The sequence below is a fragment of the Buteo buteo genome, chromosome 4, assembly GCF_964188355.1.
Source record: "Buteo buteo chromosome 4, bButBut1.hap1.1, whole genome shotgun sequence".
In the NCBI taxonomy this organism is placed as follows: Eukaryota; Metazoa; Chordata; class Aves; order Accipitriformes; family Accipitridae; genus Buteo; species Buteo buteo.
In genome coordinates this window covers 4,851,864-4,871,479 of record NC_134174.1, presented here as the reverse complement: position 1 = coordinate 4,871,479, position 19,616 = coordinate 4,851,864, and the positions used below count along the sequence as shown (strand labels likewise).

At 43.1% G+C, this 19,616-nt stretch overlaps 1 protein-coding gene across 1 annotated transcript in view; it reads left to right on the top strand.

The window, feature by feature from the left end:
• Positions 1 to 19,616, top strand: part of ITIH5 (inter-alpha-trypsin inhibitor heavy chain 5) — a 49,359-nt gene that overhangs the window by 10,342 nt on the left and 19,401 nt on the right. Inside the window, exons 5-7 of the mRNA XM_075024619.1 lie at positions 1,148 to 1,398; positions 9,493 to 9,662; positions 10,227 to 10,343. Of these exons, the coding sequence (XP_074880720.1) occupies positions 1,148 to 1,398; positions 9,493 to 9,662; positions 10,227 to 10,343 (538 nt within the window). The remainder of the gene's footprint in view (positions 1 to 1,147; positions 1,399 to 9,492; positions 9,663 to 10,226; positions 10,344 to 19,616) is intronic.

Genomic DNA, 19,616 nt, shown 5'->3' with positions numbered 1-19,616 from the left:
GTGTTTCTTGCCACTGGAAATTGTGAATGCTAAACTTAATGTGGGTTCAAAAAGTGACTAGATGAATTCATGGTAGGAAAAGTCCATCAGAAATCTTTAGCAAAGGATGCTGTCTCAGGATCCAGACACGGACTGGCAGAACCTGAAAGAGTTCTGTATTTCTCTTGAAGCACTGTATTTCTCTCGTCATGCCCTGTTGCACCCGCTTCTGTAGGTGATCACTACCTGTCATTGTTAGACCACTGGTATCACCCAGAGATGTCATTCCAACTGCCCTAAAGGCTAACCTTAAAAAAAAAATATCTTATTATATGTAATAGAGAAATAAAAGTCTCGAATCCTTTTCAATACTCACTACATTGCGGGCATCAGCAAAATCTCAGTGAGTTCTGAAGTTATCCCTACATGGCATTAAAAGTTTCCATTCTTGTTATGTGGCTTTTTTATTTTCCATTCACAAATAGTGCCTGGCATCGTATCAGTGCCTGGTAGCTGGACACTACAGTGCACTGTATGGGAGGTAGAGCATATTAGGTTATCTCTGTTTAAGAGAAGGGCAGCCGAAGCCAATAAAGTCTAAAGGTGGGAATTCATCTCACTTCAAATTAGCGAATGGAAAGCTGACTGTCAGTTGTATGCTGGGTAACTAATGTCACACTGTGGCCAACTGGAGAGAAGAGTCCTTTTAGAGAAGTGACCAGTGGTAGAGTTGTCTTAGGGGTCCTATTTCTTCCCATTGAGTATGTAGCTACAAACAGCTAATATTAGGGAAGAGGCATTCATTTGTACTTTGCTCAAGATATTGCAATGAGTCCACAGTGCAAAAGTCAAGAATCAAATATGGGTCTAGCAAATCCTCTGTGTAAGAAACCAAGAGATAGCCTTTCCTCTGGCCCTGTTCCATGTTATACATGTCTGTCATATTCCTCTCTGTAAGAAGCCATCTAGTCTGTTAAGACCTTTCCTCCAGTGGAAACCTCCTGTGTGCCTAATGCTTTGTGAAGCATTATGATGTTATCTTTCTTGCTGCTTTCACATGATAGGAAATACCTTTATTGGGCCAACAAAATCCAGATTCATCATTCACTGGAGGAGGTGGTGTGTGATGTGCATGGGGTGTGAAGGTGTCTTTGGATTTTCCTTCCAGGGAGAATGGCTATGAGACATTCAAAGCTTCTGTCTTCATTCCTCGCAAGATGCAGGCCAGGTTCCTACTGCATTATGAAGAGCTTTTGCAAAGGCGACTGGGAAAATATGAGTATACAGTCAGCATCCGGCCCCAGCAGCTGGTGGGGAGGTTACGAGTGGAGGTGAACATCCTGGAGAACTCAGGCATAGTTTCCCTGGAAGTGCCTCCTCTCCGAAACAGCAAGCATAAAGGCAATGGGAAAGTTGAAGGTAAGCAGAGATTTTATGACCCATGGTTCTGTTACTTTTTGGGCCTTAATCACTTCTTAGAAAACTGGACTGGCGGTGTTGGGAGTTCTCCAAGGCAATCTTGGATGATTGTGTAGACTGGTGTTTTGTTCACTTTCCCTCTGCTCCAAATGAGGCATTAAACAAACCCCCAACATAGCATTAAAGCAGCATTATCTAGGATCAAGACTGTATTAGAAACTAGAGGACACATCTCATGAAGACAACAAGAAAAATGAATGCTAGCAGCTCATTAAACATGAATTATTCTGGCAAATTCAAACTATGCCTTTATTTAGAAATATACTTTTTTTACTTTCCCTTCTTAACTCTTGCTGTACTCACTATATGACAGGTACATTCCACCCCAGAGGTGGCTGCATTTGAGTGACAAGCAAGTCTCTAAGCATTGCAGGCCATCAGCAATTCCTATTTAGAGATCTCTCATTCACTGGCAGGGCAATCTCCAGGTTCATGAAAGCTGGTATAATCACTACAACATGAAAGGGATTTCAGGATTATGAACTGTGCAGTTCAGTGGTGGGAATTCAGTCTTATCATAAAGGCTGATGGCTTTTGTTCTATTTTCTATAGATGACTGTGTCTGTGGTATCTGTGCATAAGCATGTGAGAACTTTGAAGCTTAATGAATGTAGGGCTCATCCCATTCAACTCAATAGGATTTTTTTTGCTATTGTCTTTACAAGCTTTGAACTGGGCCTTCAGGCCTTGTACTCGGCATTTGAGCAGGCTCTTCCCTGGCTCCCCATCTCCTGGGAACTGTTTATTTGAAGTGAATTGTTTTTTCCATCCATCCCTGCCAAGGCAGATAGGAAATCCTGCATTTTAGAACATGGGAAATTCCAAGAGGAAAATCCATGTTTTGCCAAAGCACTAAGTGCAGTGTGAGTATCTACTCTTACCCCCAACTGTCCTCGCTCGCTGTTCAGACAGTGTAAAGGTAATTTTTCTAGTGTAAACTAACAGCGATGAGCACAGGATACTGTGATTGTTACATGTTGACAAAAAACCCTTACCAAAAAAAAGAGGGTGAGTCTGACCTGGAAGCAGGATGTAGAGTCTTGTGGGAGTTGATCCTCAGTTACTCTAAGTGACATAATGCCAGCAAAATCAGTGGAGCTGTTCATGTCTGCCAGGTAAAGATCCTAAAGCATGTGAACTGGAGTTAAACTGATTGCTCAGTGTGATCCTACTGATTTCATCCAAATCACAGTGAAATCAAGGCTCTCAGTGACTTGGACTAGCTTCAGGTCAAACTTCATACAGCTAATTAGTCTCTCTGCTGTACATCCATGCACTGTGTGATAAATGTGCTCTGCTCCTCATCAGGAGAGACAAGAAGCCTTTTTCACCTATCAGGAAGTATCACAGTGCATTGTGGCATATGGTTTCCTGCAAAACATCTGGCATTGATCAAGGTTAGAGACAGACTAAGCAGAGCAGACACACTGTTGGTCTAGTGCAGTATGGAAATTCCTGTATGTAAATGACATACAGGGAAAACTCTCGTAACTTGCTCTCCAAATGGCAATCTGTGAGCACTGATCATTCTTGGCACTGTGCTTCAGATTTAAAACACCTCATATAAAAATGGGCTCAAGCTCTAAGATTCCATAATCCTTCCTAGCCAGTAAAATGTATATAAAATAGATGTCCCATTTCAGGATGGGTAAAGCAACTGAAACTCAGATTCCCTGTGCTTCATCCTTGCCCAGAATTTAATTACAGACCCTTTCTATTTGGAATCACCCTATATACTTGGTGAAAACTGTTTGTTGTGATGAAATCACTGCTATGGAAGTCATTGAAATGCCAAACACACTTTTGGGGTCCAACATGGGCAGTCAGGAGTGGGTTGTGTCTCTGCCAGATCAAGTCTTCATTGGTACTCAGGTGAGTGCCACTCAGATGAGCGTATAGGGTTAATGAATTCAGTAGGTTTGCTGAGCTTCCTTCTGATCTAAAGTAAGATGAGGATATTAGGACACTACCAGCAGCCAGACCAAAAAAAAAAAAAAAAAAAAAAAAGGAATTGGCAGAGGGTCTCAGAAGGGTCTAATATAGGTCGCAGAGGACAGCTTGTTTTGGACTGGGGGGGGGGGATTTATTGCTTGTGACCTCTTGTGGCCAACAAGATCAATCACACTTGGAGCAGACAACGGGAACTTCATGCCTTCCTAAACACAAATGGAAACCACAAGAATACTCCTAGGGAGGGCAAGGCCAAGGCAAGGAGCATTTCACTTGGAAATCCACTATATTCCAGTCGGCTGTCATCTCTCAAACTTGATCCAAAAACATCTGAATCATTAGATCCTCCCTGCAAAGCCTTCTTGCTCATATGACACCTAAAGACCCAAGAGCATGAGATATGCACATCCAGTGAGACCTCCAGGGAAGGCTATGGGTTTTTAAGTGAAAGGTGAATCGTGAGTCTTACATTTAAAGAGTGGCTGCTTCGCAGACAGTCTGCAAACTAGGAGTAAACCAGGAAAAAGAGTGTCTGGTCTCTTCTTGGATTCCTGTGGCTTAAAACTCTTCAGGATCACTTGACTGGAGAGCATGGTAGCAATCTACTGAGTCAGTGGCCAGCAAAGGATGCCAGACCAGATGCTGCCATACTGTGTTACCTGTGGTGTCCCAAATGAGAGGTCATGGCTTAAAAAAAAAGACCAAATAAGGAATGGAGGCCTGCACATTGGAAAATGATACTGCCTGACTGGTTTGAGTTTGAATATGTCATGAAAACTGTCTTCCTCAATTTCCTATTTTTACAAATATGTCTATAATATCTCACAGTCAATGATAAATTGTGAGATTTTGATAAGTATTAATAAATTACCTTGAGAGTATTGGGTGAAAAATGTATTGTGACATCAAGTCATCAGGTAAATGGCATTCTGAGTAATATATCCAAAGCGCCACGAAGCTGAAACCATTGTGAAGGATGAGATGTAGCTTCACAAGTCATTTAGATAATTTTGACTCTGACTGACCTGGATAAGAAACTACATTCTTTTTCTGAGTACAGGTCCTGAAGATCCAGTGTAGGATAGGCAAATTAAGTTGAAAATCAAGTATGGCTTTGGAGTCATCCACAGCACCAGATGATGAGCACCAGCAGTGATTGATGTTCATAACTGAAATGCCAACCTGTTGTGGCAATAAACACTGTTAGCAAAACTAATGAAAAAAACCCAAAATGATAGTTTAGATGACCAAAAGTGGAGGAATGGCTGATCTGCCTTTATTTTATGGACCAATCCTCTTCCTTACATTTGTGGTGCTTTCTACATGTTATCCATAGAGCCAATGTACCATGCAGGAAGCATAGTGGAAAAAACAATATCTCTGTTTAATGGTCATTCAGGATTTGCACTTTTCACTCCAGCCAAACTGCTAGTATCCATACAGTCTGTGATGAGCAGAAGAGATAAAACTTAAAGCCCTATAGAATGAAGATGTCCCTTGATGAGAAAGAGTGAGAAACAGTGCAGAAATCACAGCAGTAAGAGCAGAAGCAGTGAAGTGTCCAATTCTGCTTGCTTTTGGCTGTAGGAGCCCAAGATACAAAGATTGGACTTGGTTTCACAAACTTCCAGTGATTTATGAGCAGTAAAGCTGTGCTTTGCTATAGATAGAGGCTCTTGGAAAGTCCTGCGTACTTCCTCTCTGAATATGGAGCAGAGACAATATGATGACAAGTCTTTCCAGGACATTTCCTTTGTCAGAGACTCCTGCGCACACAGCTCCATCTGGGAGTTGTGTTTTTCCCAAAGGAAGACATCAGGCATGTGAGTTTTGGCAAGTGATCTTTTGGCATGTGCAGGTGTTGTCTTCTGCAACATACAAACCCCAAAACAGGAGACATTGAGGCCAATGATCCTGGCCTTCTCTGGTGACCTCAGAATGGAGCCATTTTCTGAATGACGTCCTACCCAGCATCCTCAGGGATGACTGTCCTCATTGTTTTCCTCCAGTGCAGCGGTGTGAAAACTAGTCATGGACTTGGGCAGGGAGATACTAGGCTGCTTGAGAATGACTTTTTCTCTTCCAAGTCATAGGTCTCAGAAAGGTTTTTATTTCTTATCATAGTTGACCAGAAGTTTCCACATGTTAGTGGAGGATGAAGTTTGCTTTTGAGTGCTGATACTGACTCTGCCAGTCTCCAAAATAATTTAGGTTTAACTGTTCATCATGTGACGACTACAGTTTCATATGAAAAATGCTTTTTTCCTGCTCTGTTTACTTCTTTAGCTGAATTTAGTGGAAAGTTTGTCTAAAGGCCCTGTTAACTACCTCAGTATGAGCACAGACCAGCTCAAGTCTCTGGAGCTCATACATGCTCTGTACTCTGCAATATCTCATAGATTTTCCTCTCTCAGTGACTTGTTTGAAAAGAACTGGGCCAATAAACAGAGGAGAGTAAGTGTGATCCAGATATCAAGTGCTGCCTAAAAAAGAAACCTGGGGAAGAGATAGTTACTGTATTCAAATATATAAAAGGTTGCTGCAAGGAGGAAAAGAATACTGTGCTTTCTGTGCCAATAACAGAAAGGACAAGAAGCCATGGGCTTATAATCCAGAAAGAAAAATGTAAATTAGACATTGAAAATGTCTAATAGTGAAAAAGTGAAGCTCTGGAAAGGACTGGCAAGGGCAGGTACTGAGTTTCCATTACTGGAGGTCTGGAGTGTTTCCAGACCATGTCATAAAACCAAGTAGGAAGGGATTTGATCTGGGAACATGGAATGAATTAGATAACCTGTCTTCCAGATGTGATTTCTATTATTCCAGGGAAAATAGGTATTTTGGACCTTTTCTATTAGACCATGTTTTGGTTTTAATCTCTGTCCTGGAGATGGGAGATGAGTGGCTATGAAGAAAATGGGAGAGCTTCCCTAGCTATTCTCGTCACTGACAATGGCTGTGTGAGGCAGCCTTGGAAACCTCCTCTCCAGGAGTTCCTAAAGCACTGTCTGTGTTACAGGGGATGACATTTCTTACCTCCAAAGAGTGTTTTGAGGAGTAATAGAGGAATGCAATGTGATCCACATGATCCCATCTAGATTCCACAGTGCTTTACAAAACTGGGTACATGTTATTATGCCCATTGAACAGGTGGGGAAACTGAGGCATGGAGTGGCTACCTAACTCAGCTAATTTCAGATGGTCAGAGTCCATAGAAATGCTAGGACTGGAACTCATGCTGTTGTGGTGCACAGCATATTGTGCTCACCCATCAATGTATTTATGGCAGAGAAACACAGAAGTGAAGTCCAAAGGCCACAGCCACAGATGTGTATGTGCAGTAGGTATAAGGAGAGAGCTTCTGTTTCCAGTGTGAGAATGACTTTCACTAACCCTGATGTGATGTGGTCAGGCAACTTAACCAACGACAATGCTTGCTTTTCAGCAGTTGGGGAGAAGTAATGTAAAACCTTCAAATAGATCAGAAAATATAAATGAACTGTTAAGCCATTTCTATAAATTCTGGGCATTTCCCACACACTGGCAGTTAAATGGGATTTTGAAAGTGATAGAAGACAGATGGAAAATCCAGGAAGGCCAATACAAGGAAATCTGATGCATTATGTATTAAAAACATATTACATCTGTTGATTCATCAGATCAAAGGGCAGCTATAAAAGTAAAAACAAATCAAGATGGAGGTATAATCTTACAGAGCTATTGATTTATGACTTTTCTTTGCCAGGAGAAATCTGAACTGTACACAGATTTTAGAAAAAATGTCAAAGCTCTGGGTAATAATTTTATAAGCCCCCTTTAAGATCTAACACTAGTGTCCTTAAGTGATTTCAGTGTACTGGCTGGGAGCTCTCTCTCTGTTTCCATCAGATGGATGGATTGGAATTGGCATAGTCAGAGAAGCCATGATGCAAAGTCCATTCTTGACTTTACTGAAATTGAGTAATATCTGTCATTCAGCCTTCTTGGTCAAGACTTCTGCTGATGAATTTGTTTCACATTCCAGGTTCTCCAGCTATAATTTATTTCTGTAGAAGTTGGGCCTATGAGAAAACCCTTCCTTGCCTCAATAGTATGGTCTTGTTCCTTGTCTATTCAAATGCACTCACAGGACAGCCATAAAAGTAAAGCCAAATTAACACAGAAGTAACATCCTAGAGTGCTATTGATTTATGACTCTTACTTTCATTCCTTTGCCTAGAGGAGTCTAGAGTGTACATAGCACTTCAGAGTAAATGGCACAGCTTTGGCTAATCATTTTATAAACCCACAAGAACCCTAGTCCCAGCATTTCTGTGGACTTTGACCTGTGGGAAGTCAGGTGAGTTAGGTAACCACTCCATGCCTCCATTTTCCTACTTGTTAAATGGACATAACCATATGTATCTGATTTTCTAAATCACTGTGGAATCTGGGTATGAGATGGATTGTGTTCAATGTTGCATACAGATGTCACATTGCATTCCTCTAATGCTGCTCAAAGCACTTTACAGAGGTGAAGAAGTGCCACTCCTTATTACATAGACAGTGTTATAAGAACCTCTGGAGAGGAGCTCTTTCCAAGACTCCCTGCACCTTGCCATTGTGATCAGTATTGTTAATGGGGTATAGCACATAACTAAAATTATCCTAAAGCAGATGTCTGGCCAGATGTATCATACCCTCATCTCCCTTGACACTCTTGACCTGAGTCTCCATTGAGCATAATGGGAGCCTAGAACATAAACTCAGACATAGGTACTTGCATTGTAAACACCTAAATTGAAACTGAATCTCACCCATCTTTTCTTTTCCCTGCCATACCACAGACTTTTTGGGCCATCTTTGGCAAAGATTTGAGACCACCACACACAGTATAATTAAGCAGCTCGTTCCCAATATTAATCAGCAGACGAGCAGATATAATAGAACTTCTGTGCCTTGGAGGAGTGTTGGAATAATCACTGTGAGACTTGAAGCACCTGAGAACATCAGCTGAGAACCTGTTTTGGTGTTTTCAATAGCTAGTTAGGATAAGTGGGAAAGCCGTCAAAATCTGGGGACATTCAAGGCCAAAAATCTGACCTTTGGTCAGACTCATGTAAGGGTCTTTATGGAGTTCAGAGGGAATGAACAGCTGGCACACCAAAAGAGAGTAAGGTGGGATTTTGGCCACACAGAGACAACAAGGAATCTCCATATGCCTCAATGTTAGAAAATGAACACAGCTAACAATACAAGCAGAGGTTCCTTCAGGGTAACTCAGACCTAAATTATTATCCATCTTTGAAAGGCCCTCTGAAAGGCACATCTCTCTTTATTGACTCAGGAAGGGCTCTCAGAGATTAGGGTGAGTTACATCTCAGGGATGCAGTTTGCATGACTGCACTAGCAAGTGTTGGATTTTGTCTCAATCAGCAAGACTGAAATTGCAGCAACTATACTGACAATTCTTTGCTGAACATAAAGGCAGCTAAGATGACTTGTTCAGATGTAGACATTACACATAAGATGCTTGTCAGATCAAGCAATCAGTCAGATCAATCCCACCTCACATGCCTACAGCACATCTGAACAAGTCACCTCAAGAACTCTTTATAATCAATAGGGAGAAATCTGCAGTATGATTCATCTAATCCCAGAGGAAATGTTTAAACAGGTCAAAGGAATCATACTTGCATTGACTGGCAGGATCTCAGGTATAGGATCTGCATTCTAGATGTCTAGAGTTGGCTGGAATGAATATCACATACATGTCTGAAGTTGTGTGTTCATTATTTACAGAAAGCAATTAACAGTCGTACAGAGAATATATGGCCTTCGAGTTCAGTGACCTCCAAAGAGAAGTGAGCACAGGAATTTTGCCGAAACATTTATATCCCTGATAGCACTCCAATGTTGGTTTCAGTTTAGAATTAGAGGGGAGGTGTTATTAAGTTCTTACTTTATTACTGGTGAACTGAATCTTTAATTTCAGTATGTAACTATGCTAGTTGACCTGACTCTGCGGTAATACTGTGTGTGCTGTGCTTAAACATCTGTAAGACAATGGGAAAAACTTGTAATATTGTGGTTTTATCTGAACAGGTGATGTTTCTTCTCCTCCTTCTACTGTAGTTGGACATACCAAAACCTTAGCTAAAGTTACGTTCAATCCCAGTGTTGTCGAGCAAACCAGGATCGCCCGAAATGGCATTTTGGGAGACTTCATAATTAGATATGATGTCAACAGGGAGCTGAGCGTTGGGGATGTTCAGGTACTGTACACATGACTCATCTTTTCTGTTTTATTACCTATACCTGAGATGGTTCAATTGTCTTGCATGCTCCAAATGTCCTAGAAAATGTTTTCCAAGTGAAGCCTACTTCTCCATCTTGTAAGAACTATCCAGAATAAAACCAGTCAGTTGGCAGCCACAAGATGTACTTAAAAACCACAGCTACCTACTTCATTGAGTTTCTGTTTTGTATCTGCTTTTCAGTTTCTCAATATACTGGCTGTATATATCTGGACACAAGGCCAGTTCCCCAAATGCATGTTGTGGTTCTGATCCCTGGGGACATACATTATATCCTTACTGCATTTGGAAGGAAACCCCAATGTCCACCATGGAAGGAGATGTGGAGAGCTCCAGTAGGCTCCCCCAGTCTGGATAAACAGGGGACCAGGATTAAGAGGGATACTAAGGAGCACTCATATCCTCCAGCGTAGACACAGACATTGAAAGCAGGATCAGGTGTGCCCAACCAAATATCCCATAATGTGTGGAACGCTGCATCATGATCTGCCTTCAATTCCTGACTTCCTTGCTCTTCCACAGATTCTTAATGGATATTTCGTGCACTACTTCGCCCCCACAGATCTTCCTCCATTGCCAAAGAATGTTGTATTTGTGCTTGACAGCAGTGCTTCCATGGTGGGAACAAAACTGAAACAGGTGAGATCCTCGCATTTATTATAGACTGGTTGGCTGTAGGGTTGCAGAGAGCTTGGTTCAGACTTCATCTCACCAGATGGGGTCTTCTGCAAAATGTTTGCTGTCTGAGGCGAGAGGAGGCTCTGAAAAACCTCAAGGTGAGATGATTTACCTGCAATGAGAAATTATCATGTTAGTGGGAATGGGATGGGAACAAGAAGTGCAGAGGACTTCATCGCTCTGTGAAGAAGGTCAGTGCTGTCAAAACTGAGCTAGGATGCTGCAGATAGGATTGTCCTGGGCAGTTCTGTTCTGGGCAGTTTGAAGAGAGGCAGAATAGGGAGAATTCCCAGCAAAGAGCATTCAGCAGACCATTGTATCCAGCTTAACAGCAGAGAAAAGATACTGCTGTCTTTAAATTACCTTGGCAAACCCTTAGCAATATATATCTCAATGGGTTCTGTCAAAAGAAAGGTCAGTTTGTCCTATTTGAGAATCTGAGTCTTTCAGCACAAATCTCAGATATTTTTCCAGGGCACAGATCTTGACATGAGCCAACATACCAAGCTGAAGGGCACATCACCAATGCTTAAAATTGACCTTTGACATGAAGGGTTCAGGCTGGTGCCTAATCATTTTTGCTTCTTCAGTTCTCTGAGCTGGACAGATGGAAACCACCTCCAGTTCAGGAGCCAAGTAGTTGGCTTGGAAGGTAACCATGCCTGGGGGAATATACTCTTTCTCTCAGCACAGTGTTATCAGTCTAAACTAGAAGCAGACCATGCCTGGGGAAATATACTCTCTCTCTCAACACAGTATTAGCAGTCTAAACTAGAAGCAGAGATTAATTAAGACTTCAATTCTGTTCTGAATGATTTGACAGATATATCTCAGGTCTGCACTTATGCTGGAGAGGTAAGTCCTGTTTCCATATTATTTATCTGTGCAGAAAAGGAGAAAAGTCCTGGTAGGGTTAGTATTGTTTCCTTCCATTTGAAGACTTGCCCCACAGGCATGAGATACAAGAAGTTAGTTGGCTTCTCCCTGTTGGATGGCCACATTTTTACCTTTTACTTTCTTACCATGGCTGAGCTAACAACAGTGGAAAGTGACAATTTCCACATAGGTTGACACCAATAAGGGGCAGCTTCAGCTTGTATGGATGGTGTGATGTTGTACCTCTACTAGAATGACTGAAGGCCAATGACTTGGACTTGTATCTTGGCCAGTTAAGGAGCTCTAATTCATCCATTCAGGCTCCTTGTTTCTTGGTTGCCTACCTGGAACATGGTGATATTTCTGGAAAGTGTGGTTATTTGGAGCCTTTTTTTTTCCTTGGCCACCAACACTAGCCCAAATGTCCTTGACAAACACAGACCGTGGTCATTCTCTGACAGTTCTCTGTCTTTGAACAAGGATATTGGGGGTATATATGCCTTTCTCTCTCTGCTAAAAACTTGACTATCTGGTTTCAATGGTGGCCACAAATCTTAATTTAGAAGTTGTGTCCCCTATTAAATCAAATTATTTCCACTGTGAGCTAAAATGGAGTATGACTTTTAAGGCTTCTAATCATCTTCCTCAGTAACTGGAGTAGCAAACAGAGAGCTGTTAACAAACATACCTAGTACTATGCTGAATGAGGTCTTGAATGAAGATGCCTTTGAATCTTTACAAATTCCCATGGACAGAGCCTGGCTTTTGGCTTTCTGTTATCCTTCTGCTGAAAAATGTCTGCCTTGCCTCGCAGAATAAACAGATACTGCACAAATGCACCCAGTCCTGCATGCTGAAAGCAGACAGTCAGTGATACAGCACTGAACCAGGGAGATTAAGGCTCCGAAGGGCTTTGGTGCTAGCGTGAGCTGTGCAAGTAGTGCCTTGGGTCAGCAGATTAACCTTGTACTATGAAAGCTTTTATTCTACTCCTGAGCGTATTAGTATTTCTTTTTCATATACTTACTAGAAACAACATGGCCAGGGATTAACCCTTGAAGGTTACTTCATAGCCTAGCCAGCTCCTAATGCTAAACATACATGAATCTCAGGCTAATTAGCTACAAATAGGTGCCTCTTGAACCTGAAGTGAGAGAAGTGTCTAGCCAGAACATTTGTTGAGGGTGTACCAAATTTTTTGCCCTGTTATCTCAGATATACTCTTTTTATGGAGAACCACTGGTACGTTATGGAAGAGTGCTATGTGCAGGAAACTCTGCAGGAAGCAGATTTCAACTGCTCCAGAAAACAGAACTTCATCGATTTATGACCTAAAACATAAAAAACCCACACTGATTAGTCAAGGAGAGACCAAAATCTAGGACTGGCTGAATAATATCCCTCTTTTGGTTCACTAAGAAAGTGTGATTAGTTACAGCTATGACCCATGTCTGCTCAGTGGCCTTTTTACCCAATTGTTGTTGTTATTAAGATGTTTGTTAAATTACAGACATGTCCCCCTGGTGGCAGAATACATCTGAGCAGAGGAAATGCCTCCGTTTCTTCTCTGGGACTCTTGCAGCTGTGGTGATCTATGGTGGTGTGCAGAGAGCTGGGAATTCCCATGGGACTGCCTTTCTTCATTTCTCTCTACTGAGTCACATGCAAGATCAGCTAAAAATACAGTCAGCGCTTGTAAAGAGTGCTCTTGCAGGTCAGCTGCGGTAACTATGACAAAGGACAGTTTTTAGGGTTGTATAAGCAAGGATGAGAGACATCAGTTGTGCACCCTTTTGTATAGTAACTCGAGGAGATTTTGTATTCTTTACTCAACCGCTTTCATGAAGTTAATGGCAAAGTGACTCATGTGGGGTCAGGATTTCATGCATCCTGCAGTTCCCACAAGCTAATTGTGAGTAATTTTTTCTTTTCCTTTCCCAAGGTTTTCCTTTTCCTACAAGAATTTTTATCTGTTCATGCGACCCCTTTCTTCCTAAGATATCTCAGTCTTTTAAGCAACAAGATGTCCAGAACCAGTTGCAAAAACATATAGTGAGACTGGTTGATCAGCTTAAATCAAATCATTAAGACTGTTGAGACATTCCCCTCACATCACTGAGACATATATTAGCTTTGTGGGAAAGATCAGCTAATGTGCATATTCCTTCTGCAGTTTTCACAGCCTCTGAACTCTGGTGATGTCTAGCAGACTCAGATGTGTTACAGCAGTCCACCTCCACTGAGAATCTAGGCCTTTGCGACAGTCACCTTCTAGCACTGGCAGGGAGATAAAGTTCAGGAAGAAACAACCCTTGAGCATGATGATAAAAAAATTCTTCATGTGGTCAAGACTTCGCACGTCATTACTGCTGTCCCACTGGCAAGGAAATTACCATTTTTGTACTCATGAGCTTTGTTCCTTCATTTGCAAAGAGACAGTAAGCTCTGCATGGAATAGTTGCTTTTAACAGGAACCAGAAGAGCCTGGGGAATAGGTTATATCTGCAAGGTTTACTGGGAAGCAAAATGACTTGCCCTTTGAACAGTCTGACTTGCTGATTTTTGTGGTACCTTTGGCCAGGTAGAGGGGGACATAGGAGATTTACTTTGGTATAACTAGGAGAAAGAGGGGCCAGTTATAGGTTCACCACCTTGTGATTACCATTACTATCCCCAGCTTCACTAAACATGGTGAAAAAGGACCTTTATCAGCCTGCAATTCAGTGTTATAGAACAAGCATGTTCCAAGCTATGAATGTGTCCACAAGAGGATGGATTTGCAGGTATTTTGCAGACATGCAGTAAAATGTAGTTGTTTCAACCACAGATTCATTTCACCTTACCTTTCCCACAGGCAATAAATGACCACACACTCAGTTAAACAGTTGGCTACACCACAAGCCTGGCAACTTGTCAATGGTAGTGTGCCAGACTGTAATTTTCTTTGAGGTTAATTGCGTTAGGAGGAACTCAACTGAAGCTGGGACCTGCTGCGAGTTTGCAAATGCTTCAGTTTACTTGCCTGCATCCATCCAAGGGACACTGTTGGTACCCTTGATCTGTGACCCATGCTGTCTGAGCCCTTCTGAGGGCCCAAGTGCCTTATATACACATATCCCTAAACCTCTGTGCCTCAGCACGCAGAGTCCCGCTGAGTAGTTTCAGGGTGGTGAGAGAGCGGACAAACACCTCAACACTCAATGTTCTTACTCCAGACTCCACTGACTTCTGTTGGTTGCTGCAGAGCTGGCTGCGAGCCTGTTGACTACTAGTCCAAATAACGGCTGCTGCCCAGGAGAACTGCCTTAAATCACCAGGGGACTTTGGAAAAAAAGCTAATTCTAATTACAGCCTTTAGTGAGTTTAAAGCTGTGAAGAGGAAGGATTTGTCAGCTTTTCCATTTCTATTGGAAAACAACAGCCCGAGTGAATGAAGAGCTGTATGCAGTCTTCCCAGCACTGACAACTTCATGCAGCTGCCTCCTACTTGTGAATACACAACAGCCGTGTCATCTCAGTCCTCCCTGTATACGTGAATACAGAATATAGGAACTACTACAGTAAATAAGATGCGAGGCCCATATAGACCTTAACTGCCCAGCTCCACAAAAGGTGCAAGTACCTGTCATGCAGCAAAATAATCTGCCTTACCCAAACCCTAAAATTTATAAATAATGACAGGGTCATACAGAGAAACAAGTAACCTTCAGAGTAAGATGCCCTCAGATGTTCAGGACGAGGAGCATCTGCTTCTGGTCTCAGGACTAATAGCCAACATGCCCCCAGCTGATTTGCTCCATGCTGAGGCAGTAGAAGTAGGGACAGAGTTTCCCAGGAATACCCACGCCCACCTATAAATAGCACGTCCTTTAATTGGGTTCAGAGTAAATAGGATGCAAAGGCAAATGCAGAGTTTGGCATGGAGGTGCTGCTGAGGCTTGAATTGAAACCCTATGAAGACACTGAGAGTTCTCCCAAGGGTTTCAGTTGGACCTTTGCTGAATTCATCAAAGGATGAACTGAAAACAGGTGCTACTGAAGTGGCAGACACGGCCCAGTGAGCACCAGACAAGTCCATAGTGTAAAGGAAGGGGCTAAATCAAGCTGGGAAGTCAGTCCATGGATCAGGGTCATTGAGGTCTATGACCAGGCACAGCTGTGACAAAACTAGAGACAGCTACAGCATAACTCTTAGTCTGAGACTCAGACTGGGACTGAGGGCCCAGACTGGAGCTTAAATGGATGGGAGTGTGGGTGGAGGCCCCAGGTGGGGCTGGTCAGAGCCATTAAAGCCTATTAGTATGCTCAAGGCCCTGATCTACATGTGCAAGTCTATGAAGCTGTAGGTCTGGGTTTCCTCTAATAGTCCTTTCTAAGCTGGAGTTGTGTTTTTGCAGTTGCTGGAGCAATACCTGGAAGCCAAATTTGGCTTCCTGTTTGTGTTTTCATCATGGATTACTTATGTGAACTTAGGTAGGTTATTTTCTTTGTCTGCGCCTGTGTCTTCGTGGAGTCTTGTCTGTTTAGCTGGCAAACCTATGGCTGGGCTTATGGATGTGCAAGATCCCCCAAGTCTAAAAGACACCTGATCTTTGCCAAGATTTAAGCTATTAGTCTAATACTGCTTGCAATAACACTGCTATTTCCAAGTAAATACCCCTTTACCCTAATATGGGGTGTGTACTACACATTGCTCAACTGGGACAGTCTGTTTCTAACTGTGAAGAGCAATTGAAGCTCAGAAATGCTTGTGGGACCTCGTGTGGAAGCCTGCTGAGTGAGGTCTTCCATGTTATATTACTGTATGAAGTCATCAGTGTTCACAGGCAGTTCTGACTCTGAGGTCCACAGGATGTAATTTGAGGTCCCTTAAGAATGAGGGATATGATACTACCTGTGTCATGAGAAGAGAGGTTTTGCTTGGATAGTTACCCCTGATGTAGCGACTTCATCTTCTGCAAAACATCTGCTCTCTTCTCTGCAGAGTTTTGGGCAAAGACTTGGCTTGTGCTTGTGTCTGAGGCAGTAGCTTGGGATGGATGTGGGCAGAGGAAGGGTTGGAGGCAGGGATGTGCAGGAGGGAGTGGGGATCCTGGAGATGCTGAGGGGTTTTCAAAATGGGGAAAATGGGAAGAGGAGCAGGTGTTGGAGGGCTATGAGGGCCCTGTGGCAGACTTTCAGGTAGGAAAACAGGCAAGTTTGCTTTTTTTAAAGAACAGTTTAGTGCTCTTGAATTTGATTAGTGCTAACCCTGAGCAAAATCACTGGGTCTCTGCTCCAACCAACCATCATCACTATCCCTCATTCACTGGAGATGAAAATGGGGAAGTCATTTCTAAAACTAAGAGGTATCACAGTTCAATGAAAAAGGGCCAGGGCTATGAGAGGAGGTGGCTACAGAGTCACAGCCTCTGCAGAGGGATAACAGATACTTCATCTCTGTGGAAGTACAGCACTCCTTTTCATGGAGAAATAATACCTTCTCACTGAGTAGGAATGGTGCAATCTCTCCTTGGTGAAATAGCACAGATCTTTTCTTCATGGAGGGGAAACATCTCTCTGTGAAGGAGCAATGTGTCTCCTAGAAGGTTACATGCACAGGTAGGATGTTCTGAGAAGGGGCTAGAAAGCTTCAAACTTGGCAGGCTTCTGACTGCTGAGGCACCCGCTGTGAGACAGTGGCAACGTGATGAAGAATGGAGGTTAATAGATATAAAAAGCATAGCAACCTGTGTCTCAGTCCCACTCCTGCTGCATAATGTAGCAGCTAATGTTGCTGAAATCGAGGGGATGTGCTGTGGAAAGCCTCTTGGGCATGTCAGCTTTTCCCAGCACTGTGTTGGCAGCCGATCCGTGTGACGGAGAATAAAACTCCTGAGTTGGAACAGTTTTCAGGCACTGGCACTAACTCCTTCTGGGATGGGCAGAGGGAGACATGCTAAGATCTGCGTTGAGGGCATGGGGCACTTTTCCCTTGGTGTTGACCTTTTTGCTGCTAGCTCCATGGAAATTATTTGTCATGCTGACAGGGTGGGGGTTTGAGTGCCTGGCTGGCATGTTATGGGATGTGATCCCACTTAAAATGAGCTAAGCACAAGACAAGAATGTGGCCTTCATACACTGCTGTGTCAGTCTGGCTGTCTGCCCGGGTAGCCCCGTTGTTTCCAGTGGGTTTATTTCAGTATGGCACTGTGGGGCAGCCCTTAAACTTTTCCCTTTGACTTATTGTACAGAAACTTCTACTGCTCCAAATGTAATCCATACTGCACGGTTGATAAATGCTTGAAGTAATGATGCTTGGTGCTGATAAGAGCTTGCCTCCTTGAAACTTCGTACCAGCACTTATTTATATCCTCAACACTTCAATGAGATTGCAAAGATTGAGCATCTACTCCGCCCTCTTGGCACATGAAACTCCAGTTCCTGAGAAATCAGATCATCTTGCAGTTTTTCATGTATTTATCCTCACCATGCTGTTGGGTGCTAGAGAAGTGAGTTACCCCAACTGATACCTAAACTTGTCCACATCCCTGAAGACAGTTTTGTCTTCCACTGAGCAGAAATCCAGTGCTTAAATGCCCTGGATGAATGTGGAGCTAAGTGATTTACTCAATGTGAAGTGGAAAATCTTTTTCAGAAAAGGTAATAGAAACAGTTGCTGTAAATGATGGAGTATTTCTTTTGCAGACGAGGAAACCACAAAGCAACTTTTTCTAAGGCCATATAGGGAGTCAGCAATGTTCAAGTTACTAGCAAGGGATCTGTGATGTTCAGGCGGGAGAGACTGGACCATGGACTGGAGACAGACCTTTATTGTCCAGAGCTCTACAATCAAACTCGCTCCCGTCACAGGCCAATGTCAGTGTAATACAAAATGCTTGTTGTCCAGAATTGTGAAGGAGTTTTCCTTGGTTACGTGATCAGTGTCTGCCAGGAAGAAAGCACAAAGATACACATTGACAGGGAGAGGGCTAGTTGCAGTCCCTGAACTGCACGATGCTCCCTGCAGAGGAAGAAAGGGCACATTGTCTTCCCCAAGAGGGAGATGGAGGAAGGTAAAAAAAATCCAAGGACGCACATCTGGGCTAAACCCCATTTTTGGTACAAAAGTCGCTGTTGCTGGCAACTGGCATGTGATCTGCGTTATGTGGGCAGAAAGGAAACTAGGACATAGAGGAAAGCAAAACTCACAAGATGTGGGTTCAAACCTCAGCAGGAATAACACCGCCCAAACCTTTGCTGTCACTGTACCTCAGCTCCTCCCCATAAAATGGCAGCGGTGCTCACACTGCCTTTCCCTTGGCTACCAGATCCCAAACCAAGTCTATGGCAGTACCTTGTCTGACCTCAATAGCACCATTTCAGGTGCAACTTTGATGCCAGCCTTTCCTTAAGTCACAGTATTAATCCTTCTGACAGACTATGGGCAGATTTGAACAGATATGGCTGTTGTAGCTTGGAAAAGCCAGCTCTGGACCTTTTTAAAAACTGCCTGTGCATGTTTGCTAAGGGGAGGATATGAACCAAAGCATAGAGGATATTGAAGGGGAGGGGGGAGTTTTTCTGTTTTTTCTCCCTATGTTTCCTTGCAGTGTTTTGCCAAACAACATATTTACTTGTACTTTTCTCCTTCTCGCTGTTGGAGATCTAGTTTCTGAGCCCTTCTCTACACTGTTGCAATCTCAGACAAGTTGCTGGACAGGGCTATGGATTCCTAATTCCCTTTGAGCTTACATCTTGTGCCTTAGCTCCTTTCTTGTCAAATATGGTCTCTGACAGGGAATCTAGAAGGACAAAGTAAAGGCTACTGAAATTTTGTCTTCTACTTGAGGCATCCTTCAGCATATGGTTGCAGATGGTCCCACGTCTGCTATCTGCAGACTGTTCTCATGCATCTCTTTCAGCCGATGGGTACTGTTTTTCCAAAGGCTTTGATTGTGAATGCTTTCTTCTCTGCTAGCCATGCTCTTTGGTCTGACTGGTCTTGAGCCCACACAGCTCCCTGGTGCTGGCTGAAGCTGGAAAGGGGCTGTGTCAGTGGTGTCGACGTCTCGCTGCCCAGCCGTTGCGAGGGCAGATGGCAGCTGTGTATGGGCGTGCAGGGTGCAGCCGAGGATTGCCAAGTGATCTCAGAGGCACTGGCAGGGTGGGTGCTGGGAGAGCTCCCTCTGCATCTGGAAGCCGTCTCCAAGAGGGGCTGAGTTACACTACAGTGCTGCAGAGACCCACTATCCATACAGAACTGGATTCAGCATGGACTGAAAGTCTTTCATTTTTTTATATATGTTTTTTTAATGGGCTGGCATGAAGCTTGCACAGAGGATGTGGGCCTAGGATGAAGCACTTGCAAGTGCTCCT